The sequence below is a fragment of the Schistocerca cancellata genome, chromosome 2 (assembly GCF_023864275.1).
Source record: "Schistocerca cancellata isolate TAMUIC-IGC-003103 chromosome 2, iqSchCanc2.1, whole genome shotgun sequence".
In the NCBI taxonomy this organism is placed as follows: domain Eukaryota; kingdom Metazoa; phylum Arthropoda; class Insecta; order Orthoptera; family Acrididae; genus Schistocerca; species Schistocerca cancellata.
Genome location: NC_064627.1, coordinates 386,979,827 through 387,002,732, shown reverse-complemented (window position 1 = coordinate 387,002,732; position 22,906 = coordinate 386,979,827). Strand labels below are relative to the sequence as shown.

At 37.1% G+C, this 22,906-nt stretch overlaps 1 protein-coding gene across 1 annotated transcript in view; it reads right to left on the bottom strand.

The window, feature by feature from the left end:
- The window catches only part of LOC126154290 (pseudouridylate synthase RPUSD2-like), a 580,571-nt gene that overhangs the window by 27,772 nt on the left and 529,893 nt on the right, over positions 1 to 22,906 (bottom strand). Inside the window, exons 7-8 of the mRNA XM_049916127.1 lie at positions 8,853 to 9,073; positions 5,861 to 6,051 (exon numbers count right to left, since the gene is read on the bottom strand). Of these exons, the coding sequence (XP_049772084.1) occupies positions 5,861 to 6,051; positions 8,853 to 9,073 (412 nt within the window). The remainder of the gene's footprint in view (positions 1 to 5,860; positions 6,052 to 8,852; positions 9,074 to 22,906) is intronic.

The following is a 22,906-nucleotide window of genomic DNA, read 5'->3' as shown; positions in this document are numbered from 1 at the left end:
TGCGCGTGATGCGGGAGGGGGGTCCATTCCAGCTTGAAAAAGTTAGCAAAGTTTTCCATCTTGTTTATGTGTGTGTTGACAACTCAATGCCTCTACTGCTTGGTGAGTTGATACCTTTACTCCCAAAATTTTTAACATTCTACTGGGGCTTTCCATTACCATCTTATAGATGTAGCTGCTAACACACTCAAATCTTGGTGGTGGTGGAAATATTCTAAACATCAGTATTTGGCCACTTTGGAGAAGAAAAATGCTGACATGAAGTCCCAGATCACAAAAATATGCACTAACACCATGCATTAAGATTCCAAAGCTCTCTGCAGTCTCTTATGAAGTAAAAGCAAGTGGCACTGTTGATGGTGATCCATCTGCTGTATGGGGAGACTGGCCTGGGAACCTACTTCACACCGTTTAAAAGGAGTAGTTTACGTGCAGACATCCTTTTTCCCCAGTCATCACAAAAAAAAAAAGAAAAACACACATTCTACCTGCTCATCACAATCATCTGCAAGAAAGAGTTCAATGCCTTCACCTTTGACATACAATCAACAGAATGGTTTCAAGTCATAAGGCTTACCCCAGCTCTGAGTCACACAAAATAATAATAAAACACTAATTGAAAAATGTTTGACATCATGGAAATGGCGAGTATCCAGTATGTGTTGATAAATATTTTTGTAGTATTGAAGCCCACACAGGCACAGGAGATTTAAAGATGTGGCTGTTTGAAGTACCTAGGCTGAGCTGGGGAATCAATACACAGAAAATACAGGCAGTGAAATTAAGTTTACCTCCAGATGGGTAAGGAAAATGATGAAGTCTCCAAAGCAAAAGTTTTTATGGGGTTGACATTATTTTCAGCATGATACTAAAAAATATGTACTCCTGCTAAAGTGGTATATTTAGTAATTAGCCAAGGGTAGTTTCCCAGGAATAACAAAATAAAGAAAAGAAAAATCCAAGATGGAGTAATAACAATATTATGAAAAGGATATATTGCTACTCACAATACAGTGAAGATGTTGAGTCATAGACAGGCACAGCAAAAAGATGCTAAAAAAGTAAGCTTTTGGCCAAAAGACCTTTTTCTGAATAAGACAACGCACCACTGTCTCTGGCTACTGTGGCCAGAGCTGATCGTGTGTGTGTGTGTGTGTGTGTGTGTGTGTGTGTGTGTGTGTGTGTGTGTGTGTAAACATCTTCACTATATACAGTGCAGCACTCTATCATTTTTATAACATTGTCAAAATAAAGGAAGAATCTGCATATACCCACAATTAACAGACATTCTCTCTGGCTAAGCCATTTTCTAAAATGTTTTGGACAGTAATGTAGTCAAGTGTTCTTTGTCAGTCACAGATTAGCTTTAAAAGATTGTTCTACTGAAATAAATAAAATAAATTGTTAAATCACAGTTACATAGTCAGCGGGATTCTGTGTAACTTTTTTAAGGCAATTCACTGTGACACTCATACTGTCTGAAAATAGAAGTTCTAATTTTATGTTTTAGGTTCAGACATAATCGGTTCACCATTCATTTATTTAAGCTCACTGAACAAAAAATTATTCCACCCTAGAGCAATCATGTAATTCTTCGCATGGACTTGATAATCACAAGGTTGTGTAGATATGTCACATCCAGGTTAGGCCACTCGCTGAGGATGTAATCAAAGCATTTTACCCATTTTCTATCATGTCACACAGATTTTCTATGAAGTTCAAGTTAGCTATTGTCATCTTTATGAGCTTGAGTGAGCAATGGCCTCTTGTGAAGTGACTGACTCCAAGTGTTCATTGCATGCAGCTCCTATCACGTTGTTCTCTCTCTAACAGGTTGTGATGAACCTTCATTCACTGCTTGCAGAAATTCCTGTTAGGTTTGGAAGCAATTTTGATTCACAAGCTGTGAAACGCATCTCCAATCCCTCTCAGTCAGGATATTTTCCAACCACAATACCAACACGTTTCGTGGCAGTGTGCTTGTAGACATGCTGAACAGTCTGTGTGAAACATCAACAAATCCCTAAACTTCATGGCATGGCCAAACACGATTGTCCCTTTTTGCTACTCTGTCACATCCTCACATTCATGCATGTTAACGTACAACGTCTGTTTGAAACGTAAATGTAGCTGAGCACATGACATGATGGCTGAAACAGCTGTAATTTTTTGTCCAGTGAGCTTATCAAGTTCAGATAATTCATGTAGGGACATCATGTCACCTGCAATGACCTTTTGACGCAGAAAAAGTGGTATAAAATGAAGAAAATAACGAAGGCAACTGAACAGTAAATTTTGTTCTTACATCTGTGTCACTGAATCCATTTGTAGTACTGGGAAAAAAGGTACACAAAACTACACACAATGAATCTTATGATAAAGAGTGAAGCAAAAAGATACTAGCATCACACTGTAATCATGTCTATAGGAATGAGAGGAAGTCTACATTCAGAAGGTACAAGAAGATGCTACCAAAATTATACAATATGTCATCATAACAAATGTTCCAGTACAATACAATCTGCCTCAGCTGTCATGTGTTAATAAAGGAATTGAGTGCTACATTTCTGAGCTATGGAAACTGTATAAAAAATTTAATCATGTGCAGTACAAGCAAAATGTGATAATATTTGTTAGTGAACATATTGCATTTAAAAGACTCACATTTCTTGAACAATTACTAAAAAAAAAAAAAAAAAACTGCAAGAAAGCTGACTGCAGAGTTAGGGTCAGGACATTTGCAACCAGAATCAATAAGGTAATTTAATATGTTATCTTTCATTCACTACACATACACAGTATTTAGGTTAAACATATAACAATATAATGCATAATAACATGAGACATAATTGAGATATTTATTGGTGGTTTGGTTCTACAAGTATGGTAACTCAAAATGTTTTATTTGTTTACTTGCAGCAGTTGGCACTGTGCGCACATGGGTGTAACTGCTTTGTACATAAATACGCATCAGTGGCCATATGAACTCCAGGGTAGAAGGTGATCTGTGTGCTTTCTCATGTGCAGCTAAAATCTGTTACACTGCTACAACATCAGTTTTGGTGTGAGTGTGGACTGCAACCAACTAACAATGTTCCCACTTACGTAACAATCAAGAAATGGGACAAGCAGCTTCAGCAAACTGGGAGTTTGCTTTCAATCTTGTCCCACCACATCAAGCACGCACTTCCAAAAGCTTCTGTTCAATTAATCTGCACATCTTTCCAGCAGAGCCCCCATAAGTCAGTCAGACAACACCTCATTTGACAGTATAAATGACGCTGTCCATAAAAGGTTGTACCTATGGGCTTACAAACTCCAGCTTCGCCACAATATCAAGCCTGAGAACAGACTGAGACCGTAGGCATTAACAGAGACAATTCTTGCAAAAAATGGATAAAAATGAAGAATTCCTTGATTTCATCTGTTTCTTGGATTAGGCTACGTTCCATACTCCCAGCGTGGTAAACATGCACAACTACCACAAATGGGGAACTGAAGCCCCAAGACTAATAGGATAAGATTGTGACTCTCAGTGTGCAGTGTGGATTGTTGAAGGGGAGGATTATCAGCCCATTCTTCTTTGTAGAACCTACAGTTAATGCAACAATGTACATAGACACATTGGATCTATAAGTAGTGTCACAACTACTTTGCCATGTAATCGTTCAACAAGATTATACACCATGGCATTTTGTGAACACTGTGGGGGAAATCTTCAATCACAAGTTCCCAGATTGGTGGATTGGGAGAGGTAGCCCACCAATTTCTTGACCCCCTAAAAGCCAAGACATTTTGTCACTTGATTCTTTTTTTCTGTGGAGTTTTATCAAGATTCAGGTGTACCAGACACCATTTCATGATCTACCAGATATGTATCTACTGCAAATGTAACACCTGCAATGCTGCAAAATACTCGAAGAGAAGTGGAATAGAGATTAGATATCTGTTGTGCCACTAAAGGTGTGCATATTGAGGTGTATTGGGTGTGTAAAAAAATGTTTTAAGTTACCTATTATATGTTTAACACAGACACCCTCTATTATGAGGTAATTAATCACACATGTAAAAAGTATCAATTGGAAAAAAGGCACCTGTCCCTATATCCGTGTAATTACAACAACATGGAAAGGATAGATTGCTACTCACCACATAGAGGAGGCACTGACTCAGAGACAGGCAGCACAATGAAAAAGAATGTTAGAAATATCACATAATGGAAAATCCAGGATGGAATGTGACAATATTATGAGATGGAAAGTTGCTAATCACCATACAGCAGAGATGCTGAGTCATGATAGACACAAAAAAAGGACTTTCAAAATTAAAAAATTAAAAGTTTTCGGCCACTGGCCTTCATCAACAATACACACACACACACACACACACACACACACACGACTCGACTGCAGTCTCTGGCAACTGAAACCACATTGTGGGCAGCAGCACCAGTGCATGATGGGAGTGGCAACTGCGTGGGGGTAAGGAGGAGGCTGGGGTGGGGAGGGGGAGGGATAGTATGGTGGGGGTGGCAGACAGTGCAGTGCTACAGTTTAGACGGAGTGCAGGGGAGAGGTAGGGGGGGGGGGGGGGGGGTGCAAGTAACAGAAAAGGAGAGAAATAAAAAGACTGTGTGGAATGATGACTGTGTAGCACTGGAATGGGAGTCATTGAAATGAAGGATATCATGTTCAGCAGCATGTTCAGCAACAGGGTGGTCCACTTGTTTCTTGGACACAGTTTGCCGGTGGCCATTGATGTGGACAGACAGCATGTTGGTTGTCATGCCTACATAGAATGCAGCACAGTGGTTGCAGCTTAGCTTGTAGACAGCACAGTGGTTGCAGCTTAGCTTGTAGACCACATGACTGGTTTCACAGGTAGCCCTGCATTTGATGGAATAGGTGATGTTAGTGACCGGACTGGAGTAGGTGGTGGAGAATCTAATTCAGTTGCTCCAGTCCTGAGTGGTGCTGATTTATGAGGGGAATGCTCCTCTGTGGCCACACGGCAGTGCTTAGGGACTCAGCATCTCTGCTATATGGTGCACTGTCTCTGGGCACAAAGGCCCAACTGTGAATCTGTAGAGACACAGTCACAGTTGCAGACAGAACTTAGTGCCCCTCCCCCCCCCCCCCCCCAAAAAAGGAAGGAATATATGCAAGTGCAGTGCACTAACCACAGCACTGACTTGCTCAGTTTAATGCCCGGAGATAGTGGCCATTTGAATAAGTTGTTGTTGTATGAATGTGTGTGAGTTTTCTACTTCTGAAGGAGGACATTGTCCGAAAGCTGAAATATTTCTAGCATTCTCTTTCATTTTGCCTGTCTATGACTGAACACCACCTCTATGTGGTGAACAGCAATCTATCCTTACCACACTACTGTTATTCTATCTTGGATTTTCCATTAGTGGCGTAATTAACCAGATGAAGACAAAAGAATATGTTGATGTTTCAGAAAAACAATGAGTAAAAATATTGGTCAAAAACAAAATCATAAAATAGCAGAAGCTAATCAGTGGGATGAGACTAAACTTTCCAATGCAGAAAAATATAAATATTTGGTAAGCAACTGATTGGCTACTACATGTTAAAGATAAATCTTGAGGTGTTTACAACTAAAAAACTTCTTATGAGTCTTCCTTTGATACAACTAAGAAACAAACTTTACAAAAACATTGCTTTTTCCAGATTTCCAAAAACTGATGCATTTACCAATAAATTGTTTCCATTCATGAGACATCACAAGGCTTGCTCAAACAATGATTATTTTAAAAAAAGTATATTCCCTTCTGCAACAACAATTTCTATCCATATTAGACGAATACAGTGATGACATGTAGGTAAAACTGTCTTACCTAGATACTGCAAGTGCACTCTGATTTGGTGCATTCGACCTGTGTGTGGCTTACAAGAAATCACACTTGTCTTTCCATTGAAACCTAGCTTCTGAAATGTTGTGGTACAATGTTTTCCCTTTGGTGAAACTTTACAAACTCCTATTTTGTAACTTACTACCTCTATCGGTTCTTCGCATTCAATGATTTCACTGGAAAGAGAAAAATGATATAAGTATTTCTGTACAACAAAATATAAAATTATACCTAAAAACAAAGATGATGTGACTTACCAAATGAAAGTGCTGGCAGGTCGACAGACAATGATTATAATATTTAAATATGTCTGCTTGTGTCTGTATACGTGTGGATGGATATGTGTGTGTGGCAAGTGTATACCCGTCCTTTTTTCCCCCTAAGGTAAGTCTTTCCGCTCCCGGGACTGGAATGACTCCTTACCCTCTCCCTTAAAACCCACATCCTTTCTTCTTTCCCTCTCCTTCCCTCTTTCCTGATGAGGCAACAGTTTGTTGCGAAAGCTTGAATTTTGTGTGTATGTTTGTGTTCGTTTGTGTGTCTGTCGACCTGCCAGCACTTTCATTTGGTAAGTCACATCATCTTTGTTTTTAGGTATATTTTTCCTACGTGGAATGTTTCCTTCTATTATAACCATAAAATATAAAATTAAGTGGATATAATATTTACTACTTAGAGACCTGATCTTTTACTCCTATGAAATGTTTCATACATTCGGACTATGCCATTAAAAATGACGTAAATCTCCAGGAGGTGACATAAATCATAACTTTTGGAGTTTGAGATTCCTTCACCCTTCATTATGTATTCCTTAACCATGTGGCTTTGGTAGCTTTCCTATTTAATTGCTGTTTAGTATTATTTTCTCCAATCATTCCCTTTCTTTCAAAAGAAAAGATTCTGAAAGTTACATAATGCCCGTGTCACTCTGAGTTTACTTTCACTTGCCACCTGGCGAGAAGAAACATTTTTTCTAACTATATGAGATTGTAGATTGACTTAGACATTTTTGTTTTATTTCACTTTAATGAATGAAACATTTCATTTACTCAAGAAATGGCATGCTTGGGACAGTCACCTATTCTGACAGTGAGCTGGGTATATGAAAAATTTAGAGCCACAGTATTCAGATTTCATGTGAAAATGGATGTTCACTCAAGACTTATTCGCTACCAAAACTAGTGTATATGTTAAGACTAAAGCAAGGGTAAACTATCTTCATTAAGAAGAAGAAGATGCATAAAAAATCTTTGTATTGTTACAGCCTAAGAAGCTCCTCTATTTATCCTTCTTAAATTGTGGTCTGTTAGCCTCCATCCCATAGTTACTTATGTTATCCTTGTACAAACATTTGTTTTCCAACTGAACCCAAAGATGCATGAAATAGAGGAAATTATAAAAAATAGTCATACATACCAGTCACATTAAACAAGACATAAAACTAAGGAATCATAAATATTTACTATCATGTCTTAGTCTCAGCCAATAATATCTGCACAGAAACAAACATCATGACATGTTCTCCAACTACCTGTTTTCTAAATTTGTAAAACATGCCTTAACATCTCTTTGAAAACACATGTAAGATATTTCTGCAGCAGCTGTGATGCCTATAAAATAAAACTTGTTGCTAATGACACTCACCATGCATGGATCACTTGGGAATTGAACATGAGATACACAAATGAAAGGCCAATGGCGTGCAGACAGAAATCCGAGGGGATTTGCAGCGGAAAGATATTGGTGGAGATATCAATGCTATTGTATTTGTTTGACACAAATATTACCAACACCAGTAACAACAGGTATTTGATAATACAAAAAGCAGTCTTGGACATTCTGCCTATAAGTCCATGATTTACACACCACCAATGTCATCACCCATTTAAAGAGTGAAAACAGCATGTCACAAACAGAACACAAGATAATGTCATGCCAACTACATTACATTAAAAATATGGTTTGTGTACTCTGATTATTTTTATAGCAAAAATCAAAACATCAAACTAGCACTATACTGTAAATATATAGTTACCAGAATTAATTTTCACTTTTTCGTGAAGTGTGCACTTATTTGAATTTTAATGGCAAATTAAAATTGTATGCTGTACTGGGACTAGCACTTTGGACTTTTATCAATCATCACCAAGTATTCCACCAACTGCGCTATCTCAGCATGACTTACAAACCACCCTTACTGCTTTAGTCCTCCTTTTTAAACTTCACTGAATTTATCTGGTGTACCTTGTAGGTCATAAATCCCTGATCAAAAGGATAAAAATACAGTGGCTTTTGTACAATAAATCATTCCCATGTACAATTTGTTGTAAGTATTCCAATAATTCATCTGATAATTTGATAAAGCAAATTTTGTAAAATGTGGGGATGAAAGTAATTTGAATTTTGGACTTTCTGTATCCTAATGGATATGTTACTAGAATTTTGGACAATTTAATTACCTTTTTGGAATTTGTGGCCCTTTCCTATAAGATTTCTATTACATTAACATATTACATCCCCCAAAATAGCCTACAAAACCACACTGTCTTCAGTAACGATGATGATGAAACTTTTGTCAACAAAAATTCTGAATACTGCACTAATAACTGATTTTACTGGGTAAACTACTGCTAATTTTACTAAAATTGTATTGATTTTAGAAATTATTAATATTCAAGTTCCATCAATTTCAGCTGATTAGTTTATACTGGAACAGTTTATGTCTTGCAAAATAATGTTTACAAAACACCATTTCTACATCTATATATTTCACACACGATCTCCTCAAACCTGCTTTTTTGAACTTAGATACTATTATGCTGATAAACTCCAATGACACTAAGAAATTGCATATATTTTATTTTGTAATAAGTCAAAACAATAAGCCACTGATACTAGATTTACTTAGTATGAGTCTAACAAACGACAATAAATTGCAAAAATTACACAAGTAAAGACAAAATTATGTCCTTCTTACCTTGGAAAATCACCTTCCACTCTACAAATGTATTCTTTCTGAACTTGACGGTTACGTATTTGATGCTCCATTGAACGAGCTTTCTTTGGCGTACGCCCAAAGAGTAAAAGACCAGATGTCAGGCGATCTAGTCGGTGTATAGTGCGTAAATTCTTCAGGTTATACTCTTTCGCAAGTATAAACACAACTGTATTATGACGATATCTCCCACATGGGTGAACCTGGTAAATAAGAGTATTACACACATTCAATGACTGTGTATGAATTCAGGAAGCATCTGAACAAATTAATGTCTCATTTTCAATCTAATTAATTTTGTGAATGGGTACGAAAATTGTCAAGAGTGAAGCAAATAAACAGTAATATTCAAAGCTTTTTTCAAAGGCAAATATGAATTAATGCTAAAAATGTCTGAAGGAAGACAACCATTTGCCACACTGAGGAAACTTTGGGGAATAGGTAAGCAAGGGGGGGAATCTCGGAATGAGTAGGCAAGGGGGGAAAATCTCTCTCCTCCCCCACTCATCAAGTCTCAATGCTGATGAGTGTGTGTGTGTGTGTGTGTGTGTGTGTGTGTGCGCGCACACACACGCGTACGCGCTCATGCACTCTTACACATGCACATGTTCTTTGAAGAAGAATGTAATGGTGATACCTGAGGTGCAGTACGTGCTACTTTCTTTATATCCTTTTCCCCATTAAACACTTCATCTATTTGCTGATTAGTTGTCTTTTCATATCATCTTTATCTTTGATACAGGCACTTCCTTTACCAAGTAAAACAGCAACACTAGTATCATTATACTCCAGATACATAGAACACACTCTTGGCACACACAAGGACATAAGTTTACAAATGCTGTGTGTGTGCGTGTGTGTGTGTGTGTGTGTGTGTGTGTGTGTGTGTGTGTGTGTGTGAGAGAGAGAGAGAGAGAGAGAGAGAGAGAGATTCTAAATGATAATTATGTGAAGGATCCATCTTAGAAGGTAGCTCAATGAACAAGGATAGATTAGAATGAAAATTCTTGCAATTATTGTTATAATTAATACATTGTATAGGTGAATGTAAAATTTTTGGCAAAACAGAAATGTTTAGCAGTAGCAATACAGTATAATAAACTAGTTAAATATTTTCAGTTGCACATTTTTTTCACGTTTTTCAGATAGACCACAAAAACTATCTGATCCTTCAGATGTGAGAGCTATTTCTCCAGAACTATTTTATTTAACATAATTCTCCACCAGGATTATCATTTTGCTTTTGGGACAATATGACCTGAGATGTTGTTGATGGCCACAAAATGCTACAGAAATATTATTCTTATTTTTCAAATTCTTCAAGCATATCCTATCACACATAAACAATGTTCCCTCAATCAGCACAAATGCTCATGAAGCATGCTAAATTCATTATTCTTGAGTGTTAAGTATGTTAGTAGGGCATAAGATATGTCTGATTGTTTCCTTAATACAGAAATATCTCTGGGGTGGGCACTTATGTGGATGAGAAAAATCCTTTTCTCCCCATATATGTTACTATTCGAGTCACATTAGTCTTGTCTGTCAGCACCCTACAGATTTTAAATATCATTACATCATTAGTACAGACAAATGCTGTTCAAAAGTAACGTTGACTTTGTATGTGTTTAACAGGTATCTTAACCATGTGTTTTCAATATCTGGAATGATCTTTGTTTAAAGCTCTGAACTGCAAAATTCAAAGCTCTGAACTGCAAAATTCAAAACTTTGAATTGCAAAATTCACAGGAATTTAATTTGTTTGAGACAAGTATCACAGTTCAGATGTTTTGATATTTTTACCATATGAAAAGAAGAGACAACCCCTACTGCTTTTTAGGCTTTGTATTGCACTTGAGCATATTGTCAAGTCTTCATTCTAACCATCTGTGCAGCCACATCATTTTGAAATGGCTTCATAGTAAGCCAACACTTTCAAAATGCACCAATAAACATCAAATTTGCTGCTATGTCATTCAACAAATTATTGATTCATACCACACCCTTGTCCATTATATTTTCTCAGTTTTTCTTTGTCCATTGTTCTCGTACTTACTGGCAAGCACACAATAACATTCAACATTTTAACATGTCCACTATATCACAGGAAATAACCACGTGAAAAAATTAAGAGATTTGGATAAATGTACAATAAAATTCAATCAACTTATGTTTCCATTTTACTGTTGAGGTGTAGCCAGGTGGAATGGCTCCACTTCCTATAATTCCATAAACAATTTCTTTTCTGTTTTCTGTTGTACACATAATGAACATACCACATTTTCACAAAACTGCCAAATCCTTATTTGTGCACTATTTCACAAAACTTTATTACCCATCAAGTAGTTTTCACACTATTGATGATAATGATATATTTAATTCATGTGGACACATTTTATTTAAGGAAATATTTAAAATTTTAAAGTTATTTCAAACTTTGATCCTGATAGGAACTGTTTGTTTCAAGATTGACATAGCTTATTTGAAAGCTCATCTTTCAAACACCTATTTTATGTTGTCCAAAAACTTAATATTCCAAAAATTATTCATATTCAAAATTTTTGTATTTCAGAATATTCAAGACTTAAAATGTAATCCTTTTCAAACTCCAGTCTTAAAGCTTAGTAGTATCATGTTTTCTATTTCCAAAAATGTATAGCTTTCCTAAAGTGTATGTTAATTAATGAAATATTCAAATACTAAAATTTCACTTCCCAGAAAATTCTTGATGGGCTTTGAAAATTCCAGTACACATTAAAAATTCCATTTCATAAAACAGTACTTGCCATTTTGTCACTTTTTTTTATAATACTTCACTACCAACTGTATCTTTGCAGTGTTTACTTTTTCTGTCTTTTATGTTAATATCTAAACTGTGACATCTTTGTACTTTAACATTTTGTAATTTCTCTACTATTCATGTCTTTATATAGGCATTGACCATAAAGTCACTAATGACATTGTGAGAGACCAATCTGGGTAGCTTACCCATCTGTGTTGTTAAACTGACGCAGTACGAGCAAGCTACTATTTATTGACAATAAATGCAAATGAACAGAGAAGTCAACTCAACAATGTTCTTGTGAATTATTTTTATTAACTTTCCAAATCATCTGATAGTCATGAGAAGAAGGTTAGTGAAGACGGCAATCTACAGGACTTTAAAGAGGTGTACAAAACAGGTCAGTAATGTTCCGCTGTAGGGACATTCTCACAGAGAAATCAAGTTTGCATAAACTTCTTACAATATAGCTGTGTCTTGGAAAACTTACTTCAGACCAGTGAAAAGTCAATCTGATAGTAGCTTGAGTCACACTCATGGAGGAGTTGAGTGGCATCTTATATGCTAACATTTTGTGTGTGTGTGTGTGTGTGTGTGTGTGTGTGTGTGTGTTGATCAAACATTGTGAAATAAAATCCACCAAAGCCTTGAAATGATTAAATATGTTCAAATGTGTTTTTCTTGTCTTAATTTTAATTTTATTTTATTTATTTAGCAGGTTCTGTGGGGCCAAAGCTTTGAAATGATTAAATATGATTAAACATGTTTAAATGTGTTTTCTTGCTTTTAATGTAATTTGATTTTATGTATTAACCAGATTTTGTGGGACTATGTCTTTCATAACAACACTAGTGTCAACTGAAAAGAGAAAAGTTTTTGAATCGTCTGTCACATTTAGTGGCAGCACACTGATATAAGGCAAGAAAAGTAATGAATCTACAAGAGAAACTTGTGGCACCTGCCATTTTACATGACTCCAGACAGATTCAGATATCTTCCCTGGTTGTTAACACTGGAGGAAAATCTTACAATTCTTTTTTTCAGATATGAGATGAAACACTGTTGACATTTTCCTTAATAACATAACGATGCAAATTATGAAAAAGTATTGCATGATCCATGCAACTGAATGTTGTTGTTACATTAAAGAAAATACCTACTGTCCTCAGTTTATCATTTAGTTCCGATAGTGCATCACACATAAAGGAATACAGAGCATTTTCTTTGGGTAGACTTTTACTGAAGCCAAACTATGAGCGTAACAGCAAACTGTGGGTACTGAGATGTGCCATTCTTCTCTTATACATTACTTCCTCAAAAACTTTTGACAACACTGGTAGCAAAGAAATTGGCTGGTGATTGTCTGCTTTATCTCTTTTTCCATTTTTATAAAGTGGTTTCCCTGATAAGTCTTTCAGTCTGTTAGGAAATACACAGCCTGACAAAAAATGTGAAACACTCAGAAGACATGGTCAGATGTCAATGTAACTTTGAACATGTACCTACCTTTGATGAGTATGTAAATGATTATCATTGCAGTTCTTTGAGATAGACAGACAGACAAACATCAGATTGCATTATTGTTGTTTCAGTGTAATGTTGTACCAAGGGGCATTAACAGCATCAGATTTTCAATGATCACTGTGAAGGACACACAGATGCCGCATACTCATGTCAGGCAGGAATACTCCCGTCAAGGTTCCAGTCAGTCACATCTGACCACCAGAAGGGAGCTTTGCTATTGTGCACCAACACATTCTAGCCCCTTCACATGTGCACCTGTCATCTGAGACCGAATAATGAATTTCCTACAACATTCTCAGCATCATCCTGTACCAATAGCAGGAGACCAGCAGCAGCTGGAATATGGAATTATCATCCCAAATATAAGCTGCCATTAACACTACAACTCAAATGGCTGAATTTGGAGTGTTGTTGTGACTGCTGATGGATGGCATCACACTGTGTTCAGTGATTAATCATGATCTGCACTATCCCAGATGACCAGTGAGCAGGTATAAGGGAACCAAGTGAGAGGTTCCATTCTTTCAATGTTTTGGAGAGGTAAAGTGCTGTTACTACTTGCAACACAGTGTGTAGAGCCATCAGGAATGACTTGAGGTCAGGGAATTCTGGCAGAGCAACGATATGTCATGGGTATCCTGCGTCCTCAGATGTTACCTCTCATGTGACGTATCATAAAGCCTTTTTTTAACATTATAGTGCTTATCCAAACATGGCCTGTGTCTCTATGAAATATCTGCATAATGTTGAGGTATTCTGCAGCCTTCTTTTTTAACATTATAGTGCTTATCCAAACATGGCCTGTGTCTCTATGAAATGTCTGCACAATGCTGAGGTATTCTGCAGATGAGACCTGACACAACATGAGTGGGACCAGCTCACATCTAAACTCTGTCTCCGTGCCAGTATCCAGGATATCAAGGACCAGGTACAACAGTTGTGGGACAGTTTGCCTCTGGAAAGGATACAATGGCTATGTGACACACATCCCAACCATATCAGCACATGTGTTCAGGACACAGTGGGTACAATGTCATACTGATAAGTGGGCCCATATTGGCCCATACTGCCAAGTTCTTTCCAAATTTGACTCAGTTTTGTAATCACTGAAATAACATCACATACCCTCTCAACCTACAAAGTTTCATTTCATTTTCTTGTCCCCTTCCACATTCTACACTTTTTCTGTCAGACAGTGTAGATCACACCTGAAAGACACATTGCATAGTTGACTGATGGCAGAAATATGGTGCACTGAACCTCCATAATGCTGCACGTCAAACAACACACACACACACACACACACACACACACACACACACACATATGCACAGAGACAGAGAGAGAATTATTGTTGCTTTTGATGAGAGGCTATCCTTAACCCTTGCATGTACAAACTTCTCCCTATCAAAACATTCTTCTGTAAAGTGTTTTGAGTACATTTTGAAATATTCTTAGGCATGATCATCTGTACTAGTGATATAGCTCCCTATTGTAATTACTTTATAATAAACATAGTGGCTATAAAACCTTAATAAGATACAAGAAATGGCTCAGAATGTCATACACAGATCTTATCTGCAGATCTGTTCAGTAGGTACACAGTCAATGAATTCACTGTTCAGTTATTTATTAAGAACTGACCACTTCTAGCAGAACAGAGCAATTTAATTCCACTTCTTTATCAATACAACAATCTTTAGTTCAAATATTTCTGTTACCCTGTAGAAATTGTGTATCAGTATCAAATCACAAACCTCAAATTTAAAAACGTCAACATCTGAGCGGACCTTGGACTTTCATGAAAAAAATTTAAACATGTTATTTTTGTGCGCTTCCAGTCTTTGACATTCTGTGTCTTGGTGTACTGAAGTCCACTTTAACTCTAGTGTCCAAGTGGTGTACATTCTCTCTGGTGTTGAACTCACTAAAGTTGCTTTTGACATAAAGTAATGATGTATAGATATATAAATTTACAACAGTCAGTATTTTGAGCTTGACAAAGAGAGGGTGGCAGTGTCCCTTAGGCTTCATTTCGCTCATAATGCTGACGACTTTTTCTTTTTTTTTTCCTTTAAGAATTTCACTGACATAACAGGAATGTCCCAATACCAGCACACTGGAGGAGATGTGTGACAGGAAACGGCACCTTCAGATACTCGTTAAGAACTGTATCACTCAGTTCCTATATGGGAAGCACGATCAAGCTATTTTCCGGGAGACATAGTCAATATTTTCCTCCCAGTTCAATTTGGAATCTATGTGAAAACCTAGAAGTTTTACTGATTTAGGAGTGAATGTAACAAATAATCAATGAATAGTGGAAGCATTGAGTCGCCCACAGGCACACAAAAAAGAATGACAACTTCACTAGTTTTCAGATGAAACATTTTTATTTTTGAGTGAGCACACACACACACACACACACACACACACACACACACACTCTCTCTCTCTCTCTCTCTCTCTCTCTCTCTCTCTCTCTCTCTCTTTTACAGCTACAGTGTGCCAGCAGATTACACAATGCTGAGACTGCTGTTGAAAGGTTGCTGTTGAGGGGTTGTATTGGGAGCAGTGAGTGAAACAGGCAAGGAGTGGGTGGGAGTGTAGCTGACAGGTTAGGTATTGCCCTTGCAGTACTTTTTAATTCTTGCAATTCTCCTTGACTCAGTCTCCACTAACCCCCTGTACCCATACCCTCTTCCCAACAGTCTTCCCTTTCTCTGTTCTGTCGCTGCCTCTCAAACCACTCCCTCCCCCCCCCCCCCCCCCATCACCATCATCATGTGCTATGCGATTTCTTCAGCTTCATTGTCTATGTGTCACATTCCTATCCTGTGCACTTGCTACCTCTCCCTCCCACATTCCCACCTCACACACCTGCTGCCTTCTTCTGAGTTATCAACTATCCTTTCTCAACCCTCCCTCCCACTCTCCATCTCCATTCTTCCCTTGACATAACAACCCCCCTCCCCTCATTCCACTGCTTAACAGCAGTACTGGCGTTGTGTATATGTACTCTAGCTTGAGAAAGGATTCTTCTGAAAGCTACTGAAGTTTTCATACTTCTCTGTGTGCTATTGATGACTCAACGCTTCACTATTCAGTGAGTTGTTACCTTCACTCTTATATTATTTACATTCTACCAGAACTTCCATACAAGTTTCATTGATTTACCTTTAAAACATTTAGTTAATCCCAGAATAGTTTGTATTTTTTATTGCATCTTTGCCCATTGTCAAGTAAATGATGGCCATATATGACAAAAATTACTCCTAAGATATTACACTTTCTTTACTATTTGTGTCAACATTTTTGTAACACAGAAAGGCTATACTATATTGAGACCTTTAAGGTGCTTTCCTAAAAAAGGAAAAAAAAAAATTGCTGTTACTCCTTTAACAAAATTATCTTCGCATCTCATTGTTAAAATTCAGTCTTTGTGTATGAGAAGTAAACAAACAGCACTATTACAGAAGTCATATGACCATCCCTGTTTGACTCTGACTACATGTGCTGTAGGTTATGATCACCTCTACCCTAAGATTATTTAGGCAAACTTTCCTTACAAAGCTCTTACCTTCAGAAATAGTGAATTTGGTACTGTTACGTGGATTTCTACAGTATTATCCATTAGGAATTTTGCTCAAAGTGAACATCCCAACTGACCCCCCCCCCCCCCCCTTATACAAGGGTCCGAACTTTAATAGTGGCAACTATTTATTTGCAGCTCATAAAAAATATATAAGTGTTTCAAAGTTTTACTGACCTTCAAAGTAGTCACCAGCATTGTGTATAACCCATTGCCAGTGATGTGGAAGTTGTAGGATAGTCTTAGCAGTGGCAGTTGTGTTGACAGTTTGAGCGGCACGGTCTACTGCCCAACGAATTTGTAGCAGTTCTGAAGAGAATGCCGTGAAGTGTTTCCTTAAGTTTAAAAATCAAGTTGAACTTACGAGGGCTTAGGTCAGGGTAGTGCAGTAGGTGGTATAGCACTTAGCAGCCCCATCAGTAACAGCTTGCACTGTACGTGCTTGAGCATTGTCCTGCAAAATGACGGTCAGGTTCTGCAGAAAGTGTCATCACTTCTGTCTCTATTCTTTTCATTTTTGGAACACAACCTATGACCAGCTTAGAGACAGAAGTGATGACGCTTTCTGCAGGACCTGACCATCATTTTGCAGGACAATGCTGAATTGAAGGAAACACTTCACGGCATTTGCTTCAGAACTGCTACAAATTCGTCAGGCAATAGACCACACCGTTTGAACTGTCAACATAACTGGCACTGCTAAGAGTATCCTATGACTTCCACATCGAGGGCAACGGATTATACACAATGCTAGTGACTACTTTGAAGGTCCTTAAAACTTTGACACACGTATCTATTTTGTACGAACTGTAAATAAATAGTTGCCACTGCTAAAGTTCCAACCATCGCATCTTCATACAATGCATATGAAAGATATCTTACTAAACCCTTATTAAATCTCAATTTTGCTTCAGGCATGGATTTCTGATCATCTTCTGCCCCTCGTTATTAATACAAATGTCATCATGTATGACACTGGATTTATCACATGAAATAACACGTCACTCTGACAGTGTGGCATATAAAACCAAATGGGAAATTCTGTGTGATACCTAAATGTCATTCGTACCAATGTTGTATTTTGATGAGTCCATAAATATTTCAGTTATTTGACATGTATGCCACTTCAGATAAATACAAACACACAAAAATTAAAAAGAAGCACAAGCTCATAGAATTTGGCCACAATTCACTGAAAACATTTATTTTATTTCAGAAATGTTTAATGTGTAGTTGTCCGTAAGTCATGTTCCCCCTATAATTAATTCATAAAACTAAGTCACCTCATTCAAAAGTATTAAAATTGTTTGTCTTTATTCAGTACAATGCTGCTCAGTGTTAAAATACTTTGGGAAACTGTAATAATTTGGTTCCTTAAAATACTAATATTTTTGCAGAAAATAAATTGTTGTGGTTCAGAGGAGATCATGGACCGTCCCTGCTTCTGTCTTTCTTTTTTTGTTAAGGGATAGTAACAAATATAACAGAAGGTCGCTGGAGACAGAATGTTATGAAATGAATATCTCAACAAGTATTAGAGAAGCCCTGGTACATTTAGCCTGCAGGCAAAATCAAAATCTAAGAATATAACACTATAACCTTTCTTCTAAAACTGAATCATCCATTCAGTTTATCATGTTTCATTTGCAATTAAGAATACACATCAAGGATTTTGCAGCTTCAGAGCCCTAAATACAAATTTCAAATAAGATAAAAGAGTCATACAATATTCTATTTTACAGAAAATACATTCAGTTTACCTACACAAATGTTACTGCAGTTTAAAATGTTTACTAATGGTGTAAAAATTTTATGGTTTCAGCATCACAGATGGAATTAAGTAGCAATGTACATTTAAAAAACAAACTGACATTTCATGATGGACATGTCCAGAACCAACCAGAAATTCAACAAACACCGTATTACTTGGATGTACAGGATGTCAGAATGTTACTAGTAACCAGATCCCAGTTTAGTAAACTAGACGAGAGATGAAAATCTACAGGATGTAAACTCAAATATAATAAAATATTGTAGATGTATCCTGTATTCTGTGATTGTTGCTCAATTGAAGAGAAGTAGAATGCACAGAGTTTTAGTTCAGATTATCACACTGATGAAGTGACTGCCAGCAGCACCTAAAAATAGTACATTGTCGGGTAGTATTTACATTGACAGGTGTTCGCTTTTCAACTAGTCATGGGTGAACAAACTGCATGATCACCTTACTCCCAAGATTTTCCTACTTCTTGGTTTCATCTTAAAAGGTTCCATAAAAAATTAGCTACAGATTAGCGTACTCCAAAAAAGGTCTGATTAATTTCACAGTTGTAGAACTGACATACAATCTACTGGCTAAAGTCTGAGGTGGTGAAACGAACTTGTGTGTGCACTTACACGCATGCTAGATGACCATCATAGGGGAAGAATGCAGTGACACACACACACACACACACACACACACACACACACACACACACACACGCTACTTTACTTAGAGTAAATTATCATCATGACTGCCAGCAATGAAATAATTTAAAACATGTTCTCTGAAGAAAGACTAAGTACCCTCTTATATTTTGGAAAACAAAGCTATAGTGTTTTGCAGTCACAATATACAAGATGGCAAAAAGAGAAGTTCCTGACAATAACATATGAAAAGAAACACAATGAATAAAAGTCAGGGATGAGTGCAAGAGTTTGTTTACACAAAGAAGGTATGTGGCAGTAGCAATCAAAGAGCTGGCAACACGAATGGCCAAGACAATCACACAGCAGTGGTGGTAACAGAGTTGACAACTGCAATGACTATTGTTCTGTTTCTAGGTAGGAAAAAAAAGGGATCACATTAAAAAATGTACTAAAGAAAGGAAAATGTAGAAGCCTCAGCACAGAGTATATTTCATGCTGAGTCACCAGATGAGCCTTACTTTCTATAATTAATCACCTTCATAAAATCCACATAATTTGTGTTTCTTTCAATGCAAAAATTGGACTGGTTTATAGGTAAAAAAATTTATATGTGAATACACATTTTTCACTTGACATTTTCTACTCACTCATTTTTTCTCATTTGATCATACTTGCAGCTAATAATAAGACAGTTACAAATCACCTAACCTAAATGCAATGTAATGTTTTAACTATTTTACATACTCTGCACTAAGAGACACCTGTTCAGAGTAACTGAATATAACTATGAAATGGAATTTAAACAAAATGAAATGGAATTTAACCAAAATTGTATAACCAGAAAAAATTATTTCAAAATATTACACGAATTCATCATTTTTTTACAGGAGAGCTTTCATATTGTAAAAACTTGTTTTTGTGTGTTTGAAGTTTTGGCCATTCTTCCTCTCAATTGTAATTGAAATCAGAGAAAAGACATGAGCATTATTTTGCAAAAGAAAAAAAAAACCTATTCACCAAAAGAAAGTTTTGATGCTTTAAATAGTGGTCACAGCAAATGTAGCATCTAGTTTTCACAATTGCTTGTTGTAAGAGGAGTGGCGTTTGTGGGTTGTATACAATGGGGAGAGAGTAACCTGCTATGCCTAACTGACTGATCATTTTACTGGCTCAAATATACTGGATCCTTGCTCAAAAGTTATGCTATCTGTTCCTCCAACATCCAGTGTGTAACAGGACTGAGATACTGGCTCTTGTCCGTCAATAATGCAACTCTCAGCAAAACTTCTGTGGAAGCAATTGGCTATTTCTTCACTAAATAGTCATTTATGAAGACTGAAACTACAGTGGCCAAACCACTTATGCACAGATCACTAAGCCATCATCATTTTTATAGGTGACACCATGTTACATACAAAATATTATTTTCCAGGAAGTCCATTCACAATTATAGTTACATTTATGACTTAAACTGATGTACGCATACTTTTATTAAATTATTTTCTTTTTTTCTATTCCTGCAACTCTTACGACACACAAACATGCACATGTGCACATGCACGCGCCTGCTCGTGCACACACACACGCACGCACGCGCACACACACACACACACACACACACACACACACCAGCACAGTTACATTGTGTTGGACGAACACACAAGGACGGGTTTGCAATCTGGCATGTGGACTGGGGTGAGGGGTTGTGTCAGGTGGGGTGGGTAGAGGGAGAAAGAGACAGGAAGCAGGAGGGGGATATGCAGAGGGGTTTCTGCAGCTCTGAGAGAAGTGGCAGGTGTGGGGGACAGCAATTCAGGAGGGAGAGGCAACAGTTGCACAGGCCTAAAATTCGACGCACAGGCACCATAGCAGCTGAGTTTGAGGTGTGTCGCACCTGCTGCCTCTCCCTCCTGCATTCCTAGCTCTTACATATGCTGCCTTCCTCTGAGCAGTCAGCTACCCCTCTCCAAGCACTCCTTCCACTTCCCATCTCTTTCTTCCACTACCCATCACACCTGGCACAAACCCTCACCCCAGTCCACCTGCCTTACTGCAATCTCAACACTGTGTGGTGTGCCTGTTCAGCTGGCAGAATGATACTGCACAGGTGTGTGTGTGTGTGTGTGTGTGTGTGTGTGTGTGTGTGTGTGTGTGTGTGTGTGTGTGTGTGTGAGTGCGCGCGCAGTAGGCTTAGAGGCTGGGGGGAGGGGGGAGGGGATTAAGGGGCGTGTGTGCTCTTCCCTGACAACAACTCAATGCTTCTACTGTTCCATATGAGGGGTCTCCTTTACTCCTAAATTATTTGCATTCTACCAGACCTTTCCTTACCATATTTAGCTCTGTTCCACAGAAATTCATGTTTCATGTTAGTGTAAACAGTATGGCCTAGAATATCATCTATCACATATGACTATGGAAAACTGTGTAAAGCCAACACTGAAAGTGACTGATTTTTTAACATTCTTGAAATTAATATAAGAATCCACAGGAGAGGATTTCTCAAAAATCATTTTATACATATTTACAGCCAATTCAAATTACAAGCTCAGTAAAATAAAAAAAAAATAATCAGAATAATGCAGCAAGAAAGAAATTACATGAAAATCAAACCATGTATCATATCTGCCAAATGAAAATTAAGTAGAAAAAGGTATAGCTATAAGATATAACTTTAAACCACAAATGAATCAAAGTGACTTACACTGAATTAAAAAACAAAAGTGCAATGAATTCTAGAAGAAGATAAAGAACTATAGAACATCTTGTGGTTGTAAAAATAGCCACTTTAAAATAACATTTAAAATTGGAACACTCTGTGTACATGGCATTTGTAATGATATTTAGGGAATGGATGAAAAATTTCAAATGAACTGTTGGAACACACAATTTACAAGGACAGACCACAAAACTTAACACCATAGTGCAACAGATGATAACAAATCTACACAAAGGATACAAAACTCAGAGAAACAGTCTTTAACATCAACTGTAATGAATAAACAGATAGCATGGCTCAAGTATGTGCAATCATAATTTAAAAAATCTTAATTAATCAGTATGGTCTGCAGTGCAAGAGTCAATACTTCTTGTCTCGCACTTAATAATGATTTAGATTCTTTAAGCTAACAATATAACCAACCACTCATACAGTTTCAGCAGCAGAACATCACCTTTTTAGGAGCAGAACATCACCCTCCTCTACAATGTAACTTCTAATTTCTGCTGTCATTTTCCTACATCTTGTCACTTATTTATATTACATTCCTTCTAACATCACTGTTATCTTTTATGATTTGTAATTTCCCTAGCTGTTCTTTCATATGGCCAGCTCTTCACCAACATTTACATTTATTATGAAAATTAACATTACAGTGCAACAGCATGAGAGCGAAACACATGGGCTACATAATGGACAGAGATAGTTGTCTTGTCAATCGATCTATTTTCAAATGGTGAGATATGCCACCTTATGCAACAGACTGTTTAACTTTTTTATTCCCCTCAAAAATTTTTCAGCATTTTCTGTGCCACCTTCAGTGCAGTTTTTTCTCTCCCCAGTTTTACAAGATGCTACCATTCTGTATTTATGCTGTCAGCTTTACATTTACTACAAATTTTATAGTCTGTTATGCATTTGAAACTCTAGCCTCTTGTTTACCATTATTTTATAAATGTTAAGACAATTATTTTCTTTGTTAATGGGAGTTCTGTTGGTTTCATATGCAC